General features: G+C 40.0%; 1 protein-coding gene across 1 annotated transcript in view; it reads left to right on the plus strand.

The window, feature by feature from the left end:
• gria4b (glutamate receptor, ionotropic, AMPA 4b) overlaps positions 1-20006 on the plus strand; it is a 250881-nt gene extending 230875 nt beyond the window's left edge. The window contains exons 13-16 of the mRNA XM_041800842.1: positions 1270-1517; positions 7180-7294; positions 11027-11164; positions 18242-20006. Coding sequence (XP_041656776.1) covers positions 1270-1517; positions 7180-7294; positions 11027-11164; positions 18242-18406 — 666 coding nt within the window. The 3' untranslated portion in view covers positions 18407-20006. The remainder of the gene's footprint in view (positions 1-1269; positions 1518-7179; positions 7295-11026; positions 11165-18241) is intronic.
• The last annotated feature ends 1167 nt before the right edge of the window (positions 20007-21173 follow it).

Raw genomic sequence — 21173 nt, forward strand, 5'->3', positions numbered from 1 at the left:
TGGCATCCAAACATCTTCAGCCTCATTTAACTCGTCATTGACAGCTTGGGTAACTCATGCAAACAGTGAGTAAACCGCCACGAATCAGCCGTGATACACCGTTCTCTTCTGCAATCTCTTGACCGGAAGTTTGGGAGCTGCTTAACATCCAAATTCCACATATAGTGGCCACATCACAATCCTCCAGCAAATCATACTGTGCATATCGCCCCCTCTCCAGTCTATCAGAGCATTTCCACTGCCCGCACTCCAGTCCGGCAGCGGCACGTCTCTGGGGTGCCGCTTCATTCGAGATATGCTGCAGGTCTATTTTCAGCACCGGACGCTGCCAAACCGCATAAATTCCCATCGGTCAAAAAGCTTCAAACAGGAAGTCACAAGCGTAGAATATCCGGTTCTTTCAAAATACAACAAAATGCATGGACCGTCAATCATAAATCATCACTATATCAACATTACGTCTCATCCTGCAGCGAGAGCAAAGGGTCACCGAGAGGTCAGTGGGTCACAGAGCTACAATGGCAAGGAAAAGTTACCTTTAACTTTTGAGGACTTTTAGCCAAATAATTTTACATAAAACCACAGATTTTTAAAGCAAACATTAACCTTTTAAGTTCCTAATGTACTCACCCGATGGCTGAAGCAAAAATATCATGGACTTATACCTGAAAGGATGATAAATTAACCCCAAAAGTAAAGTAGTCCACTGTTGACATACTATTCCTGTGTGAACTCGCAGTTCTCCCATGATATCTTCCTGCTGATCAGAGCTGTGCGCCGCGGTGCAGCACTCTAGACATGCTTCCATCGGGCAAGGTTGCTCGCCTTCAGTTAGAGCAAACCTGCAGTGCTTCAGTGTGCAGCGCAGTCATCGTCAGTGGAAATTGCGGGAAGTGATGCGTGCATAGAGCTCTTTATGGAGTGTTGCCCAGATTGATAAGAAGCATATACCATGCCATGAATATGTGAATCGGTCTATTTGATGCATCAGGTTACTGGCCCTGAACTAACAGCTATTTAAAAGAGTAAATCTTGTTTTATAAAAACAACCACAACAAAATAGACTTGAGGCTTAATTTGTGACTTGCAAAACAATGGCTGTGTCCCAATTTTTTAAAAAACTTTTATATTAATAATGTTTGTAGTCATAATTGGGTAAAATGCAGACTTTGACCTGATGCTCCATGTTTCCCTACCTGTTGTTTGCATTTCTGCTGTCTCTCATACAACATCTACTTCTAAACCTCCACCTCCCTCACAACCCCACAGCGGTCAAAAATCGCCGTCTACGAGAAGATGTGGGGCTACATGAAGTCCGCCGAGCCCACAGTCTTCACAAAGACCACAGCTGAGGGCGTGGCACGGGTCCGAAAGTCCAAAGGGAAATACGCCTTCCTGTTGGAGTCCACCATGAACGAGTACACAGAGCAGAGAAAACCCTGCGACACAATGAAAGTGGGAGGAAACTTGGACTCCAAAGGCTACGGAGTAGCTACACCCAAGGGTTCACAGTTAAGGTGGGTGGAATAGTGTAACAATATGTTCTACGTGTTGTTATGGTATTCCACCTTCCCTGGTGTGCCGCCTTTTCTATCTCTATCTGTGTTCATTTATGCTCGGTGTGGGTGGGTGGGGCGTTTTTATGTGTTTATTTTAGGGCAGAAGTAGTGGCTTTTTTTTACATCTGTGAGTGTTGCATGCATGTGGGGTCAGTGTGATGATGCAGCGGTGGTTATTTCATTCTTTGTCTTTTCAGCTCCCCTCTCCAGGTAAGTCTTTGTGCTTGTGCTTGTTGTTTGGGCAAACATGTTGGAATGGCATGCTCATCTGAAAATGTCTTATTTCAGGCACTCTGCATTTTTATAAACAGATTTAATTAGAAGAGATTTTTCGCTAATGCTACTTCAGCTTTCCTTCATGGCTGACTGGTTCTTTCTTCTCGACTAAATGACTGAAATAGTGGTTTGGGAGCCATTTGAAAGCACAGCCCTGGGTGACTCTGCCAGACTCTGTCTCTGCCTCCTGCACAGAGTGGAATTTACAGACCTGCCACAGAATACAGTGTCATTACTGTGGGGAGTCGCACTTTCAATCCGCAGGCTCATCGATCAAAGCTGGGCAGCAAGGCCTCGCTGAGGAGAATGGATAAATATACTAAAGGCAAAAGTGCACAGGTGTATACGTGTCTGCAGCTCAGTGTGGGACAGCTCCATGATTGCTTGTACTTTAATTTCCGCCTGTGGAGAGCATTGTAACGCAATACACACATGTTAGAGAACACCAGGGAGAGACGCTCTCATAAAGGCTATGAGCAACTCCTCTTAAGGGCAGCTCTGCTGTCATTTATCATCTGTAATTAGAGAGAGTGGTATAAAGGAGGCCAGGTTTAAGGTTTTATCCACAGGTAGGACGCTTCTATACTCCCCTCAGAAGAAGTGGAAAAAGTTGCCTGTACTAGTATGGTATTTATTCTGATAACAACAGAAGCTTTTAGGTCTCTCAAAGCCCCAAACTGTTTGTTAACAAGCTACACCACAGAGATCAATACTGGATCAATGTAGTTATAGCCAAAACATAGCAATACAGTGAACCCATAATCACTCAATTATAAATGATCATCACAGAAATGTCACTTATAAATAATCTTACCAGTGGGACAGAATGTTGCAGACTGACTACAAGATATGCATTTCAATGAGCAAGTCTGCTAATCCCCCAGCAGAGGGCACTCATGTTACACAAATAATGGGAATAAATACAACTTTTTATTCCAATCAAATGCATTACAGTAAAAGTAAGATGTCTGTTTTGAAAGGGCTAAACTTTCCAGCATAAGGTGTAAAAGCTGCAGAAGTGTTAATGTGTCGAGGAATAGATGAACATTTTTCAAAGAAATATTTACCAAAGTAATGCAGAGATAGCTCTGGATTCTTTTGAACTAAAATTAGCAATTACTTGTCCATTTTTTCTCTCTCCACGTCTGCTGCTCCTCACAGCCAATAAATCCAACCCCACCAGCTGTTCTCTGTAAATTCTTCTGCACGTGAAGCCTGAAGCAGACGAGGCAGCTGCTGGTTTGTTTTGCAGCCCGGCTGGTGCCAGTTTTCAGCCACTGCTTTGACTAGGAGGAGTCCCTGACAGATCACGGTAGTCCTCCGCCCTCTCGGGGGCCTCCGTCTTTGTTGTTTTCGGGGATTATCTTTTTCTGTCAGTCACTTGTCCAGATATCAGCGAGGAAACACACCAGCAACATCAAAGAGCAGGCAGCACAGAGATTCAGGGTTGGTGTTTCAAACGGCTCCGGAAACAACAACATCATCTGCATAAAACGGAATCTTAGCTGTGCTGCTTTGTCTATCTGATCCATTTCCATCTCTGACTGTTTTTATTTATTTATCATAATAATGCAATAAATTAAAGGGATCAAAAGGCATGCTGAGACAAATCTCTCTCTCTCAATCACAGCCATCAGACGTCACTACAGCAGCCTTCAAAAGAAGCCATGAAATTAAAACACACTTATTCGAAACAGCTTTTAGAGACATTTTATGCAAGTCAGTCAGGATTGTCCAGAACAGCTTAAAGCTCATAAATCCTGTGAGCTGTAAATGAACTGACGACATACATACGCCATAAACACATGTAAAAGCAAGTCCAAACAATTTAGGTGTCTGTTACTCAAAGCACCACCTAATGTCTTATAATTTAGGCCTGAAGGTGACGACTGTCAGTGTTTTTTATTGCAGATATTTGAGATTAATTAATCAATGAATGTGTAAGAAAAGGAATCAGTGGGGTGTTTTATTCCAGTATTTAAGCTCCTCTGGGGAATTTGAAGCTGTTATACTTGACCTAGACACAGGTCAAGATATTACGATGTGGTGAGTTTGAGTTATGACAGAAGTTTAGCCTACTGTTAAATTATGAGTTATTCTTTTTCAGGCTGTAGTATTTCCTGTAGTTCTCTGAATTTGCTATCTAAAAAGAGATGCTTCGAAATATTTTGTCACTTCCCTATGATTACTTTTAGCTAAATGTAGAAGAGCCTCGTATTTGGCTGTATCTGGGGGCCCTGAATTATTAAACCTGCCCCTGCAGAGGAACGAAAGTTTGGAAGAGGATTAGGGCCACTGAAAAAAAAAACAATTTTTTTTTTACTTGTGAGAAAAATTCAAAATTCTGAGGAAAAGGTCTGAATTCTGAGATTAAATTTTTAAAAAATTAAGAATTCTGAAATTGAATCAGAAGACATTTATCTCATAATTCTGACTTTAATCTCAGAATTAGAAAAAAAATAGTGCATCGCAAAAACATGGCAACATTTTTCTACAACAGCATTTTGCAGTTTAGATTTTTTGATTTGCATATTGGGAGTTAAAAATCTGTTAAAAAAAAAAAAACAGAAGTACAGCTTTGCCCACTGGGGTGCACAAATTGATGCAAATTCAAAATTTTAAAAGGAGCTTTAATATCCTGAGGGATGGAAACTAATCACATTTACTCAGTTTACTGTAAACAGAAGCTTTTTTGTGTACTTGTACTTTTTGATTACATTTTGAAATCTGTTACTTTACTTTAACTTAAGTATATTTTGGGTTAAGTAGTGTAACGCGGAGGTTCTAGCTCTATCTGTGGCAACTGGCCATTTGTTTGGCTTTCACTACAAATGATAGTCTGTAGCACAGACTGAGGAAATGATAGCACAACAAATCCCCAAGACAGCTGTTGCATTGTTACTTTAATATAAAGGTGTGCCTTTACATGAACAACCTGGTTTGAGACTCATACTTATAGTGCCAATAAGGAAAGATCATATTTTACCATAGAACTCATCAGTAGCTGCTCAGTGCTCAGTATTTTTAATAAACTTGAAATAAGTTTTAACCAGAGTAACTGTACTTTTATGTGAGTACAATAGTCTGGTACTTTTCCTCCTCTTGAAATTAGTTTCACAAAAAAAACTTGTTTCATGCTGTAGTTTATTCAGTTCAATTCAACAAAGAAATAACATGCTTCATTGGCACTTACATTCCAAAGACCATTTTTCACTAAAGAATCAATCAGGTGTTTGGACAATATAACTGCTGAAGACGGAAGACATGAAGCTATTTAAAGTGTTATATCAAACGTAAAGCATTGGTAGGATAATACAGAGCCCACTTTAATATCTTCATAAGGACATTAACATAGGCTCTGTCCCACAGTAAGCTAATCTATGAATACATCTAAAAGGACATGTCATTAAACTATATGGATCTATCTAGTATAATAAACAAAAATCAGTTTGATTTACTTTGCTATCAAAAGCAAAAAATAAAGAAAAACATGTTTTTTAAACAGGATAATCTGTGTAGAGAATGGAGAGATGTTAAATAGTCATGGTACTAAGTATGGAGATGATGAGAACTATTCCTTAGATTTCACCTTCTACTGAAATATTTGACACTAAAGCCTTTAAATGATATGGATTGGTTACATTACAGTAGCTTAAGTCAAGTGACTTTTTAATAAGGCCAGTTTCTCAAAGCAACCATTTCTGTGTTAGCAATTATTAGTGAGAATCTTTTTATTAACACGTATATAATCTACTGTCATTCACAATGACAGATTTACTCCATGATAAAGGAACATTTTTAATATAAACAAAATATTTTTCATTTTAATTCATAGAAATGTCATCTGCCACTGACCTTTTGCATCTGACATCAGAGTCTGTCCCATCCGGCCCCATACTATATTTCTCACTGATGGTGTAAACCAGTGGTTTTTGACTGGTCAGGCATCAGGACCCAACACATTAGAAATCATGTCCCAGATTTCTAATAAATATGAACCACTTAAATCATAATGTGAAAAAAGAAAAAAAAAACAGTTTGCACCAAAGATGGAACAAAAAAAATTGGACAAAGAGACAGGAAACAAACATGTTTAAAGACCGCATAAAGTGATAATAAATGTTTATTGAGGTTTGTTGTATGACAGGTCACTGTGTTATGAACACCCAGGTCAAATTTCAGTCCTCTAGGTTTATAAAATTAAGCTTCAAAATCATGAAAAATGAGCCAGGAAAATCTGCTCCAGGATGGTGTGGGCGTGTTTGATGAATGAACTGAAGCCACGCCCACCTTCAAATAAAAAAAAATGCTACAATCTGATTGGACCTTGACCTTATGTTGACCTCATGATCTGAGCACAGCTGCCTGGCTCTGTGCCAGAGAAAAGGACTAAGTCCGACTCAAACTCTTATGATACTTTAAATGACCCATAGACCACTGTGGCTGATAGATTTGACAAATTTACCTCACAATAAACAAAAAACAGCATTTAGCTGACTGTTAACTTTCAATAAAGGCAGTGACATCAGCTAACAACAGACTGTGCTGAGATGATCTGCTCTGTGATTTTATATTGTAGCGTTAGAGGGGCGGGGTCATCCCCCACTGTGGGCTTGTGACATCACGAGCCCACATATTGGCCCCGCCCACATGAAACCAAGCCAGGAAAGAGGTGAAAAGCTTTAAAACGGTCTAAATCCAAAATTCGGTCACATGTAGATCTCTGTGTTTTCACATTTTTACAGCAACCATATTCCAACATATCTAGAGTGTTCAGACAAAAATTTTGGATTTCACTTTACTGGGTCTTTAAAATGTGAGTCAACATTTTATCAATATAATATACCAGATATTTTGGTAAATTTTTGTTGAACTACTATCTTGGGGTAATCAGTTTTTTAATGCCTAGAAAAGAGGATAAATTAACTTTTTATCACTGGAAAATGGAGTTAAATGTAATGCATGGATGATATTGGAAACATTCTGCCACACAAGCAGCTCTGCAGCCCACTTTTAGGTCCTGATCCACCAGTTGAGAACCACTGATAGGAATTAACTGCATTTTTTTTTTCATCCAAAAAATGATATTTGAACTGAAGTCTTTGGCTGACCCCATTTAAACCTTTACATAACATTAGACAACACAGCACATGACTAGAGAGAGATTTGTGTCCAGTGTGCGTTCGGGTCCTGGGATGGGATGTAACCTTAAATGCACTTTTCCACCTTTGTCCCTCTCTTACTGCTACTCCTCCCCCCTCTCCCCCCTCTGTCTCTTCCTTCCCTCCTAAAATTGGACGGCATACTCATCCCCTCTCACCAAATATGCTTTATCGTTTTCAAGAAGTGCAGTTAACCTGGCAGTGTTAAAACTCAATGAGCAAGGCCTGTTGGACAAATTGAAAAACAAGTGGTGGTACGACAAAGGAGAGTGTGGCAGCGGAGGCGGTGGCGAGAAGGTTAGCCGCTATGACGCTATGCCCATGTGAACCTTGATGCGGTAACAAGTAGAAATGTGATTTTGTTGGTAACAGGAGCATCTGCCGGGTCGATGTGGGGATGCGGGGAGAGAGGGAGTACTGTCGAAGCAGAACTATAAAGCTACAAAAACCCATTCAGACATGCCAGAGGCCCTTTTAAAGGGCTTCTCAATTTACAGTGTATTATCAGAGCTGATAGCTTTGTGCTGACAGTACGAGCCTCTGTATTTCTGTAAATAAAGGTCCCGGCAGTATGCGCCCGTTCCAGAAAAGCGATGCAGCCGGGGTCCCACATTTATGTGTCTGTTAGCTCCGCCCCCTCCCTTAAATAGCTCCAACAAACCCCGCCCTGTAAGCAACTTTTCAACCAATGAGCAAAGAGACATGTAGCACAAGTGGGGCCCCTCCCCGGCTTCGTCACTTTGTAAGAGTACTGAGCTGCTCTTGTTGGGCTTCTTCTGATTGAATAACATAAAATAACATGTCCTATGATGTTATTTATGTTATTTTCCCCCAACCCACCCTTCCCCGCCCCCCGTGATTTGAAGAACGCCTGTAAACCTTGCCGTATTGAAACTGAGTGAAGCAGGAGTCTTAGACAAACTGAAAAACAAATGGTGGTACGATAAAGGGGAGTGTGGACCCAAGGACTCGGGAAGTAAGGTCAGTCTCCACCAGCCTGGGAGCCTCCCCCTCCTCTCTTTGTCTTTTATAAGTTTTATAACGCTGGCAGTACTGTTCTGTTATCACAGCAGGCTGGCTGACATGACACACACCTTACACTCTGACAGGTAGAGACTTGAGGCGTAGCCTGAGGGATACAGCATGACAGAAACAAGGCATGTCGCAGCGCTAACAGCTTTACAACAGCTAAGCCACATGACGACTCACAATCATCGTCACCTCAGAGGGTCCCGGGGCATGTTAAGACATTACTGTATGCCACATTACACGTCAGCGCCAATTTAAGCCTCAGTCTTCAAATACTGATCCACATTATTGATGCAGTGGAGCACAGAGAGAGCTGCCACCTTTTAAATAAAGCAGCCTGCTCCGTCCACATCAGTCATGTCCTCTTAATCAGATCCCTAAGTGCAGGACACACATTCAGCCATCACCTGTAAATGAGCCCAAGCATGACAGGCAGACTTTTTTGTGTGTGGAGGTAATAAGTTGAATGCCCCGAAAGGACTCAGGTGATTTATCTGCGGGAGATAAATGACAGGAAGGAGCAGGAGTCACAGCGCAGTCAGATTAGCTGCATATATTTGAATAAAAGGGGGCGAAAAGGTGAATGTCAGAGCTGGGAAACAAGCAGGGAAATTAAAGGGCTAGTTCATCTAAAAATACAAAGCTCATTAATCTTATTTATGTCTTTGAATGAAGCCATGCAGCTAATTTCAAGGAATTTAAAAATATAAGATAAATCTCTTTTCAATAACAACTTTAGTGGCGTTAAAACATGTATAGTGTAGACCTGCAATTTAAAAAAAAAAATAGTTTGAGTAATAAAAAAATCCTTACATTTTAGTCTTTACCTTCAAAATAACTTGATAGGGTGTCCAGAACTGATGGGAACTAACAACAAGCTACTGCCAGTGTGTCATTTTTTTAATTTTCCAACTTAAACTAGGAGCAATCGACTTACTGTTTAGAAACAGAACTTCTTTTTTTGCTAGATCTTAGATTTCAAAAAGGAAAAGTAACTTATTATGGATTGGAAAGTAATTTAGAGAACATTAAAAAGCTCCAGACGTGTTTTGACTTGCTCATGGAGATATCTGTAAATCTCTTAAAGTAAAATGAGACATCAAGGAGCAGTGGTGGGCTTATATCAACACCCTGGCAACAGAGAGAGGCTATCATACCCAAACCAAAATGTATTAAAAGGGACAGTTAAGCATGCCATTAATCACAATTAAAAAGAATTAGTGCCCTAATTGTGGACCTTGATTATTCCCAGTTAACTCAATTAACCTTGACAGCCCTAGTTTTAATGCATTCATTACTTTAAGAAATTCCCATGATTGTTTCAAACATGGTTGCAAAACCTTTGTGTCAATAGAAAGGAGTGATTTCATAATAAAAGTAGGGATACATAAGCTGACACGCCAGATGGATTTGTTTTACACGTCTGTCTGGTAAACCTTCCATAGACAGTGTTTGGGAAAGGGCAGAGCCTTTGAAAAAAATCTCAGAGGGTGATTGGATGAACATTTTGTCCGTCACATCTTTATGGGCCAATAAGAGCAACAAAACGTGTGGTGTAGCCACTATCGAGGAGTAAACTCTGTACAGAACTGCATAACGCGAACAATGGCGACTGTAGACATGTCAGTACATGACTTTTGTTGTTTTTGAAAAGAAACCAACTCACTGCTGTTCTTTGTTCTTCTTTTAATGAAGAAATGTCGTCAAGTTCTAAAAAAAAACAAAAAAAAAACCCAAAAAACAAGGGCTTTAGCAACATCCACGCTAATGTCTTCTGCCATAATTGCACCGGCTTTTTCTCGCTGCTTGTTTACGTCACGACTCCGCCACGCCCGAAAATACTGGCCCTCGGCATTGATTGGTCCTGTCGCTTTCCAACTCGGCCCAAACTGTTCAGATAGGAGCTTTGCAAGATGTATTCGCCAGTGAGAAACCCGGAAACGGGCGAATCCATCCACTTTGCAAGGTTTAGTGATACAGTGTTTTCTTCCTTCACTTTTTATCACTTTGATAGATCAAAGATGACATCTGCCAGCCTAAATGTGGGTGTCACTAAATTATTTCAATTAAAAAAATAATAATAATAAGAGCTTTTGTTTGAAAAGGTTGGTGACCACTGATCTTGGAGATTTCATTTAAAAAGACTTGCAGCTGCAGACAACCATGTGGAAAGATATTTTTTTAACATTTCCAGCATCAAATCACCATACACTATGGCTGCAACTTAACACTGAGTTTAATATTGATTAATCTGTTGATTGTTTTATTAATTTATAAAGGTTTGACCAATAGATAAAAGTTAGAAAGGAAAATATTGAGTAGTTAAAGCTAAGTTTTCTGTGTAGCAAAGTGTTATGAAATGAAGAAATATAAAAAATTTCTACACTGATGAAGCAAGAATATGACAACTTTGACCACTGCGTTTTGGAAAATAGCTTTAAAGACAAACTAATCATTGAATAGCTGGCAACTAATTTATGAACTGTAGCCACACAGTCTAAAATTTCTTGTGGGTAATAAAATAAGCCCTGTACCTTCTAAGAATCATCTGAAGATTAACACTTAAATTGTAAAACAGTAAATGCAGCTCCATGAGTCTCCATTTATTCTTTTAGAGGGCACAAATGTGAAAGAAGAAGAGAATGATCTGCATGTTTAACAGCAGTAGAGGTTGGTTGAGATAATGTTTTAATGGTTGAACTGGCCCTTTAATTCCCCTACAATTCTCTCTGATATTTAAGGCAAGAAGGTTGCAGGAGATAATGTTCACTGGTATGGCTCCATGCAGCAGTAGATTCAGGTGTTAGAGGCAGAGTAGTGTAAATGTTCAGTGTTGTGTGAGTGTGATTGTTTGTTCGTTTGCATGGTGTGGAGTTGTTGTGTGATTTGAAGTATTTTTGTGTTTTATTTGTGTCTAAATTTTGGATGTTTTATGTTCTACCTCTGCTAAAACCAGCGCTGACTTCTTCTTTCCCCCTCTTTTCCTCCCGCCGGCTGCAGGACAAGTCGTCCCAGGCCCTCAGCCTGAGCAACGTGGCGGGGGTCTTCTACATCCTCGTCGGGGGCCTGGGCCTGGCCATGCTGGTGGCCCTCATTGAATTCTGCTACAAGTCCCGCAACGAGGCCAAGAGAATGAAGGTGGAGGCCCAATCGCTGTCCCAAAACCCGCATTACCGCCTTCCCCAGCACCCCTGCTACCCCTGCCACACGAGCAGCCCCCGCCATAGCCCCGAGCCTAGCCAGAAGCAGAGCCCCAGAACCAGCATCCCCAACTTAGCCGAGTTTAGCGAGGTTTTCAATGCGTACGGCAGCGACGGGGAAGCTGATAAGATGTAGCTGGGGGTTTTCGTAGAGGGTCCGCCTATGCCTTTGCCCCCTCCCCCCCACTAGCCCCCCTGCACAGAGACTGTAAGTGAAACCTCTCGTACCCCCTGCTGCTAGCTTCTCCATGCTGAGTGACTGTCGTGACCAGTTGCAAAACGCTTCCCACTCTTCTGTCTGATCTGCTCAGTCTGTGGTTATGTGACGTCCTGGTCTGCGTTTGGAGCTTTTTCTCGATGTGACAGGAAGCGATGAGTCATCTTCAGACATGACGTCGCTGCTAATGCTTCGCAGCTTGTGTGGCTGCAGACGTTGGCCCTCATTTATCAAGCAAGAATACCGTGTGACCCATTTTCCTGCCAAAATCAAAAAAGTATTACTCACTCTGAACTCTGGGGGAGATAATATCCATGCCTGGTGTTTTCAGGGGAGTTCAATAACGAAGTTAAAGCAGGATGAATGATGAGTTATCACTGCTATTAAAACCTGCTATGTGATTAAAAATTCTAGAGTTAATGAGGATGAAAGGTGGGAATAAAGATGCACAAATTTATGGAGAGGAAGTGGCTTTATTGGCAAAGGAGAGAGCAATCCTAGTAAACATGCACAGCACTTGCATTTGTTGCATTTGAGACCAGAGGCCTGTATTACAAAGCAAGATTAACATATTCAGGGTATCTTTTGGTTTTCTGTCTTCACTAACACTACCATTAGTGTTGAATATATAATTTTCATATATTCAAATTATTAAGGTTTCTCTGTCAAAAACCAGGAAGAAGGGCTTAAAAACAACACAGCGGAAATACTGATGTTGATGTTAGGCTAATAATTGGTTAAAATCAAAATCAAATGAAATTAAATGCATTTTGCACATTCACATATGCAGGGCAACCAAATATGCATCACATTCACAATCAAAGTGATAGCGACACCATCATTGTATTGCAAATTAAAAACAGGATACAGAAATTTAAAGTGGAAATAGAACTATAAAAATAGCTGATTGTTTTTGTTTTAGAAGCACAAAAGCAACAAAAAGGACTAAAGTAAAATTAGCTAGTAATTGAGTAGCTTTTTTCTGTGCTTGTACTTTTCTGAGTAGTGTTTAAAACCACTACTTTTACTTTTACTTAATTATATTTTGAGTGAAGTATTGTACTTAATTTAAAAGCATTGAGTACTGAGTAAAAAAACAACAACACTAAAAGCCAAAACAAAGAGGTCCAAGCTTCCTGCCATCAACATAAAAATGACCAGTTTCACAACACATGACAGAGCGAGAACCCTTCTGTATCTGTGGGTGTTAGATACTATTTTACCGACACTTTGTGGCCTGTTTTGAGGCCTTGATACAAAGTCCCAAAACCCTTCCAGAAAATTGTTCCCAAGGGGAAATTTTTGTGTTTGGTGGAATCATGCAAGCCCATTGCACAGGAGCCACACAGGGGCCCCTAGTGTGTCGTGGGGGACTGGGTAAGAGCAACATATGAAAATCGGTACATGCATGTAACAGATCTAGACAAAAAACGTCACCTGGGACCATCCTTTAATATTTACAGGAAACACACTACAAATAGTTAAAGTTCATGTTTTGGCTGTTTTGTGCAGCATCACAGTTGTCACATCTGAAGGATCTCCACCTACAGATATCATCAGACTGATCTTGTCCTTCACAACACCTTTAAACATTCTGCCCTCGCACATCTTTCAATCTTGGCTTATGATTCTTGAGCTGCACATGGATCATCACCTGACAAACCATTTTGACATGTGCTGGGGTGTGAGGTCCTTTCAGCGCTGCTTGCAGCTATAGTTTCTTGTCGTTATTGCACAATAAGGACAGGCGATATTTAACTGTAAAAGCCCCTTGGGTAAATTTTAACCAGAGTAACTGTATTTTTTACTTGAGTACAATAGTCTGGTATTTTTTCCACCTCTGCTACTAACAGAGAAACTTGTGAAGACTGGACTGAACGAGGCATTCTCTGTACACTGACAGTGATCTTACATCAGTGGTCACCAGCCTTTTCCAACAAAAAATCCTCTATGGAGTTAACAGGAAAAGCTAGATCTGCCCACAGTGGTAGACTTAGGATGTTTGAGGGGCAGAATAAATAAAAAAGGGCATCTGCTGTAAATGGTGGGCCAACAACACACAAAATACATTTATAGTGAAATACCAAGGTAGTTTCATGCCTCTTGTTTGGTTGATCTGGTTCGAATCAGGACCAATCTGTTACATTATTGCATCTGATATTAACTTTGGTCCATGTTCACAATTGGGGCATTGACAAGTGAACCAAAACCTGCCATGAGCAAGGAAAATGCTCTCTGATTGGTCAATTTCTTGTGGTTTATGAATACACCTGTGCTGAAAACAACTTCTTCTACATTTGGAATAAATAACACTAAGTCAGAGGTGTAAAAAATATAAAGTATAAATCTATAAATCTATGAATCTACCCAAGTAAAAGTAAAAAGTAAGTCATTTTAAATTTACTCAAAGTACTGAGTGACTACTTTTGATACCCAAGGAGCTTTCACAGTGAAATATGACCTTTCCTTAATGTGCAATAACAAGAAAATATGGACCTCTAACCAGGTTATTTATTATAAGCTTTGACCTAAACTAAAGTACAATGCAGCTGCTGTTTTTGGAGGAACTGTGGAATAATTCTCGGGATATACATGTGTTGTGAAAGCCAAACGACTGTTTGTTTTCATGTTGTTGGCAGAAAGCTTGGACCTTCTTGTTGTGGCTTCTAGTGTTTATTTTTTTAGTTTATCTTTTCAGTACTCGATGCTTTTTAAAATGTAGTTATGTACAACACTTCACTCAAAAAATACTTAAGTAAAAGTAAAAGTAGTGATTATAAAAACTACTCAAAAAAGTACAAGCACACATAAAAGCTACTCAATTACAGTCATACAGTTATGAATAAAGTGAACAGTAAACAGCAAATCAACCTCTTTGATTTTTTACATAGTTAAAAAAAATTAAAAAGCAAGGAGTAAAGCACAAACAAGCTGAAGAAAGCACCATCCTAATGCTGTGAACACAGGGCTGAGAACAACAAACCCAAACTTCAGTTTTTAAGGACATTTCTCTACAGTATATTTACATAGTATGTATGCATTTTTGCTATTAAAATCAATATTCAGTTAAGGCTTTACATAAGACAGGTGCATTAATGTGAGAACGTACCCTTGTGAGACATAAAGTTCCCTTGCTAACTGCTAATCCTGCTTCATATTACAGGCCTCTGAACTCAAATAGCATATGTAAAGAAGGGAAAGGCGTGTTAAATGAGGACCAATGTCTTACTTGTACTCAATGGTTTACACTTGTGAGGACATTTCATGAAACTGCAGTGCATTCCTCCATGTAATAGCTCTCCACTGCTTTGTTTTGTCACTGCAAACCATTTTAAACTTCTTTGCATCCTTGTGAGGGCTTAAACACTCTCACTCGTACCTCAGCTTGAATAGTACATGCTGTAGCTCAGGGATTGTACAGTCTTAAGGCTGTCAGTAACAATATACCATCGACCTACAGCCACAGAACAAACTTAATGAGAACCCAGCCCTGAGCACACAGGAAGCCCTGTATAATAACGCTATATTTGAACTCTATACATTGTGAAGCTAGGTAAACTTGAGCGAAGTTTCCCTTGAGCTGAGCTCACTTTATTGATGCGAGCTGTTTCCTGCGGATATTTCCCCCAGGTCCTGGACCATTAGACTTTCAGATATCCTCTCACACTTGGCGTGTATCTGTCCAGCGTGGTTATGTGTCCCCCATCAGCACTTCAGCACAAACTCTTCATTAGCTTCACTGTTGCTGAGTCAGCTTCCCTGTCCCTCTGCCTGCAGCTATCACTCACTGTGTAATAATTCTGTCGCTAATCGGCCTTACCTGTAGTTTGGGGCTGGCTTGATACTGTCCTGAATGGCTATAAAAGCTGTTTTCTGACTCTGTGTGGCTACATTACTGTACACTATATTCATACTGTAAAGTTGATCTGTATTGTGAGGCTTTTCTGTTGTTTTGACACATAATGTCCATGCAGATTGGAGTTTTAGTTCTCATGTTTCTTGGAAACGTAGTCGCCGTTTGAGTTAATTCACTACAGCAAATTTGTGAGTTTATCTGAGCTGAAACTCTGTTTTTCATGATTTAGTATTTCTTTTTAATCTTTAAACCACTTAAACAGCCAGAACTAACACTACTGAATTTACTTTTACCGATCAATCACTGACACTTGAAGCAAGGGGCTAATACTGACCTGAGAGAAGATGCTAACTGCACAGTTACCTAAAGCTAGTCAGGTAGGCTAGGCTAACATCAACAAGAAGATAACACTGGCCTGAAAGAAGATGCTAACTACACAATTATCTGACCTTAGGCTCATATGCTAGGCTGTGGCCTATAAAAAACCAAAAGCTAATCCACTAGGTATTTGTCTGTTCAGGAGACTTAAAGCTAGTCAGCTAGGCTAAGCTAACATCAACAAGAAGACAACACTAGCCTGAAAGAAGATGCTAACTACACAATTATCTGACCTAAGACTCATATGCTAGGTTGTGGCCAATAAAAGTTATCAAAGGCTAATTCACGAGGTTACTGTCTATTATGGAAGCCTAATGCTGGTAAGCTAGGCTAAGCTAACATCAACAAGAAGCTAACACTGGCCTGAAAGAATAGTTCAGCTCTTTGTTGTGTTAGAAATCTACTTTCTTAGTTGACAATTCTCAACTTCTAAGTGTTATCCTCAAATAAGCACTGTAAGGTGTATATATTTATGGAATTTATTACAGCAAATTGGAAATATTGTCAAAATAAAGATTCTATCTTTGGTTTGAACACATTTATCATGCAGTGCCTGATAAGTAACACTGTCAGTGTCATCCAGGTTCAAAGTTCAGATTCTAAGTTCAGAGTTAAATATGCCACAACGACACCTACAGTTTTTAATGACTGACACTGAAATTTCACCAACAACAAAACTTCCATTTTGAATTTGCTGAATAGCTTTTCCCCATAACTGTGACCTAAAGCTAATTGGCAAGGTAGTTTCTGAAAAAGTGACCAAGTGCTAATTGGCAAGGCTTGCATTGGCAAGTAACTGCTTTTAACTTGTTAAGTTACACGATTACTGCCATTTAAAAGTAACTTGCTAGGTTACCACGTTATGTTGTAAAAAGTAGTTGTAAAGTAAAACTTTAGATTTAAACTCTTTTGCAAATGCACATTTTGGTCCGCTCATCCGAACAGCCTGCAGCCTGTGAAATTGTCAACTCCCCCGTCATTCTGCAGCCTAGTTTACAGCCGTTATCTGTAAATCTGCATCATAATAACAGGAATAAAAGACGTGATAACATTTACAGCTCTTTATAATGCAAATAATGGGACAACAGGGCAGCAGTTTCATTGCAAACAATACAACAGAGGCTCATAAATGCATGTTTCATCATGAGTTACTCTTGTCCTTTCTGTCCAAATATTTACCATAATGATGGTATTTGAATAAATGGCACCCTATGTGAGAATTGATGAGCTTCACATGCTGCCTTACAGTACAGCCTCACTGAAAGTGTCCATGCAGCAAAGCCAGGGCACAACATGCTCTGCCCACCTCTGTTACGTTCTTGCCTTTTTTGAATTGAGGCGAGGCTAATGTCTAGTGGCAGAAGGCTGGTAATGTTAGCTTACATGATGGCTGATGCTAGGCTTATGGCTGATTCAGTGACTGAAGGCAGATAGATCAGGCTAGTATCTAAGTAAAGTCAGGCATACACTGTGCAAATTTCATCTAATTCAGTCCCGAGTAAAACTCATGCCAACTTTCAGTCTGATCAGGCATCATTTGTCGTGCAGAGTACAGGGGGGCGCAACAGCCAAACACTGCCTTATCATATGCTCCCAACTGGTCAGATTGTTGGTGGGATTTCAGGCATGTTTGATATTTTGGTTGCATGACTGCACACACTCCTATGGAGAGAGCAGAACCACAAGCAGAATCCCCAACTTAAGGGTTTTTTTTTCTTTGAAAACTGCTAGAGAACACCACTGAAAACAGCAGGATTGCCCTTACATGTGCTTTCCTGACTATAATAAGGAAATAGACAAGCAGGAAAAAGGCTTAGTGAACCTCCAGCTGATCAGAATGCTTGTTATTATTTAGCTGCCAGTTGTGTTTGCTGGCAGTCCTGTTGATGTGTGGCAGAGAGATATTAGATATTGCTGTTTGTAGCGATTTGGAGCGTGAAAACTAGACTATAGATGTGACTTCAATCTCATCAAGTGAGACTTTTCAAAGCACTACATTGTCATTTCACAGTCCTTCCCTTCTTCAGTCATACTGTGGGAGCACTCAGGTCATGCACGAACATCAGACAATACAGCATGAGCACATATTGTATGTGATGGTTGTGCATTGTTAGCAATTCAGTTGCATAGTGTAAGCTAACACTACACCACAGCTGTTACAGAGTCGGCTTCAAACCTGTCCTAACACACCCAAAGTATGAGCTAAGTAGGCAAACCTCTGGACTTCATAGAAAGTGCAAAAGTGGAATTTATAACACTTATTTTTCTTTTTTTATTTCTACAATAATATTGAATGTCCCATTGAATATGAGTAGACAAACAAAAGACAGCTTTAAAAAATAAATCTGTAGCCAATGTGCAAAATCATCTCAGGCAAAATATGAGCAATTGTCTTGTAGCAGAAATTAAAAAAGAATATTTTCATTTTTAAAGAATACTCAATACAACTGGGAAAAAAAATCTTGAATGGAGAAACTTCTTAAAACTCCAGTCTGCAGCTCAATGATTGCTACTCTTGTCTCTGCTCTGCACACAAACCTCTCTCTTTATTTTTCCTTCCTCAGTTAACATTTACAGAAGCCATGAGGAACAAGGCCCGTCTGTCCATCACAGGCAGCGTCGGGGAGAACGGACGGGTGCTGACGCCCGACTGTCCCAAGGCCGTCCACACCGGACCTCCCCTCCGCCAGAGCTCGGGCCTCGCTCTGGTGTCCTCTGAGCTCCCGTGAAAACCAAAAACCTCTCAAGTGCCTTATTCCAATAACGAGAACAAACAATAATCACTCCACCCACACAACCAACCACGAAGAAACAGGATTCAACACGCAATGGGTCACCTCGGGTGACGACGGGACTAAAAGAGGCGCTGAACACAAACTCCACTGACTTGTTGTGGCTCTGCGATTTCTCGCTGAAATCTGCGGAAACGGGGGGCAGAACAAGCGAGATTTTTATACTTGTGTCGCCACAGGGGGGCGTACGTGAATCAAAAGGGAGCTTTTCAATGTTCAAATCCGAAGAGGACGAGAGGGGAGAAACGTGAGAAATATCATGATATATGATAACAACGATGACCAGAAAACTGTAAACTTGAAACTGTGCTTTTTTTGGTATGGCTGTGATTGAGCAAAAACTGAACCACGATCAAGATTGTTTTCAAACTGAACAGTATTTGCTACACAGACACGAGCGGCGTTCAAGGACAACAATCTCGCGAGATATCAACACCGGGAGAAGCTGACGCCCGGTGCCATGAAGATACGACAGAAAATATTTGTATTCATAATAAGGAAAAAGAAATCTATTGATATTGAATATATGAGCAAACATAGAAAACTGTGAAAATAAGTAAATATGTATATTCCAGAAAAAATACAATGAAGAATTTAGCTGTACATAGGGACGACCGTGTAACATGCTTGCTTTTTAAACAGATGTACATAGCAGACACTGTAGTGGACAGACAGTTCTTTTGTAAATCATCTTTAAAGATTTTATTCATCGCAATAACGAAAAAGACGATGCCACTTGAAGGAGGAGACGTGCGGTGTTTAAATTTGTAATGTGTTGAGTACTTAACTGTATTATATAGGAACATTCAAGCTCTTAATGTGAAGGGGTATCGACTGCCCGAATATTCTGATACCTGTTACTTACAAAAATCATTAATATATTCAACGATGAATGTTAAGTAGCTCTACCCCAATCCTTAAGCCACAACCCTCACTGTGCAGACGTAGACCCAGACAGTCGCTCATGAGTAGAGCTTTATAAATTTCTGCAGTCAGAATCTAACTATTTTTTTCATTCTTCAATCTATTTTTTGTACTGAAAATTTAAAAAAAGAATCCGTCCGTCTCCTGGTTTTAATGTCGACAGTCGAGTGCTATCTGGGTAGATCTTTTAGACCATTTTGTGTGTGGAGACATGAGTCCAAACGAAATTGAAAAGTCATTTCTCTCTCTCTCTCTCTCTCATATGTTATTAAAAATGTCCATGTTTTCGATCCTCAAGCCGCTGTTTGTATGTTGAATAATTCGATTGAAACACTGTGGATCCTCTGGAGAGGCTGGACATGCAGTAGCAGAAATGTATTTGCTCCGGTCTCGCTGACTGAAGTGTCCTCATCTCTTTTGAAAAAAAAAACAAAAAAAAAAAACTGAAGGACAATCTGCAATAGCATACAAGACGCCACATCTTCAGCAAACACCAGCCAAGGGTGAGGCTGGCTCTTAATGTTTCTGTTTGTTTGTTCCTGGTTCTCAACAGGGAAATATTTCAGGTCATGCCTTTTTGTCCTGCCATCTGTCTCTAGAGCTGAAGTGTAATATGGCGTCTTATTTTGGTTCAATTGTACATCTTTATTTTGATCTTTTTTAAGTAAAAACAGATTTCAAATTGCAATGTCCCGTGTCTTTATTTGGGGGAGGAGTAAGAAGTATGCGTCGTTGACCCTGGCTTTTTATTAATGGTCATCACAGAAAAAATCTATCAAATTAGTGAGCCCTGAACAGAGGTTAGAAAACTCAGGGCCTCCAAAGGCTTGATTGAGATCTGCCGCAAACTTTTTTATTTCACTTGAGGATGCCTGCTGACTCCAGCTGTGTAGTGGTGTCTTAGTCTAATCCCTACATTTCATATTTTAGGTGCTTTCAAAAATTAGGAATATGATTGTCATTCTTTCCAGTGATTTACTTCAGAAAGTTAAACTTCCATATATTCTAAATTCATTTCATACAACATGAAACATAAAAGATGTCTTTGAATCTTGATGATTACAGCTCATGAAAATCAAAACCCCACAATCCCAGAATATTCTGTCCAATTTGCAGAGGTTTCCTAACCCTTCAGTCTCTCACTCTGGTTCAGTACACACAACCACAATCATGGGGAAGACTGCTGACCTGACTCTTGTCCAGAGGACAATTATTGACAGATTCCACAAGGAGGGAAAGCCACAAAAGCTCAACGCTGAAAGGACAGGCTGTTCTCAGAGGCTGTATCAAAGCAGATTTATGGAAAGATGACTGGAAGGGAAAAGAGTAGTAAGAAAAGGAGCACAAGCAACAGAGATGAGCTCAGCCTTAAGAGGACTGCCAAATAAAGCAGAGTCAAGAACTTTGGGGAGATTCACAAGGAGTGGACTAAGGCTGAAGACAAGACAGACAAGAGTCACAGGGCAGGACTATTTATCATGTAAAACTCAAAGAAGATAGGACACGTAATGTAAGAGGTGCTAACGGCTTCTTACAGTAGGTGGTGCTAAAACCTTAAAATTAACATTTAAATGTGTAAAGGGGCAGACCCTGAGAGGCCATCTTCCTGTGCCACAAGGGGAGATATCAAAATGGCCGCCATCAGAGGCAAGGCATCTTTCAATAAGACATGGTAGTCTTAGTTTAAAACAAAAGAAATGAATTAAAAAAGAAAAAAAACATACTAGTATTATATGGGTTGTATAATAATACTAGAATCCATTTGGATGAAAATAAATCT

Source organism: Cheilinus undulatus, linkage group 12, assembly GCF_018320785.1.
Source record: "Cheilinus undulatus linkage group 12, ASM1832078v1, whole genome shotgun sequence".
In the NCBI taxonomy this organism is placed as follows: Eukaryota; Metazoa; Chordata; class Actinopteri; order Labriformes; family Labridae; genus Cheilinus; species Cheilinus undulatus.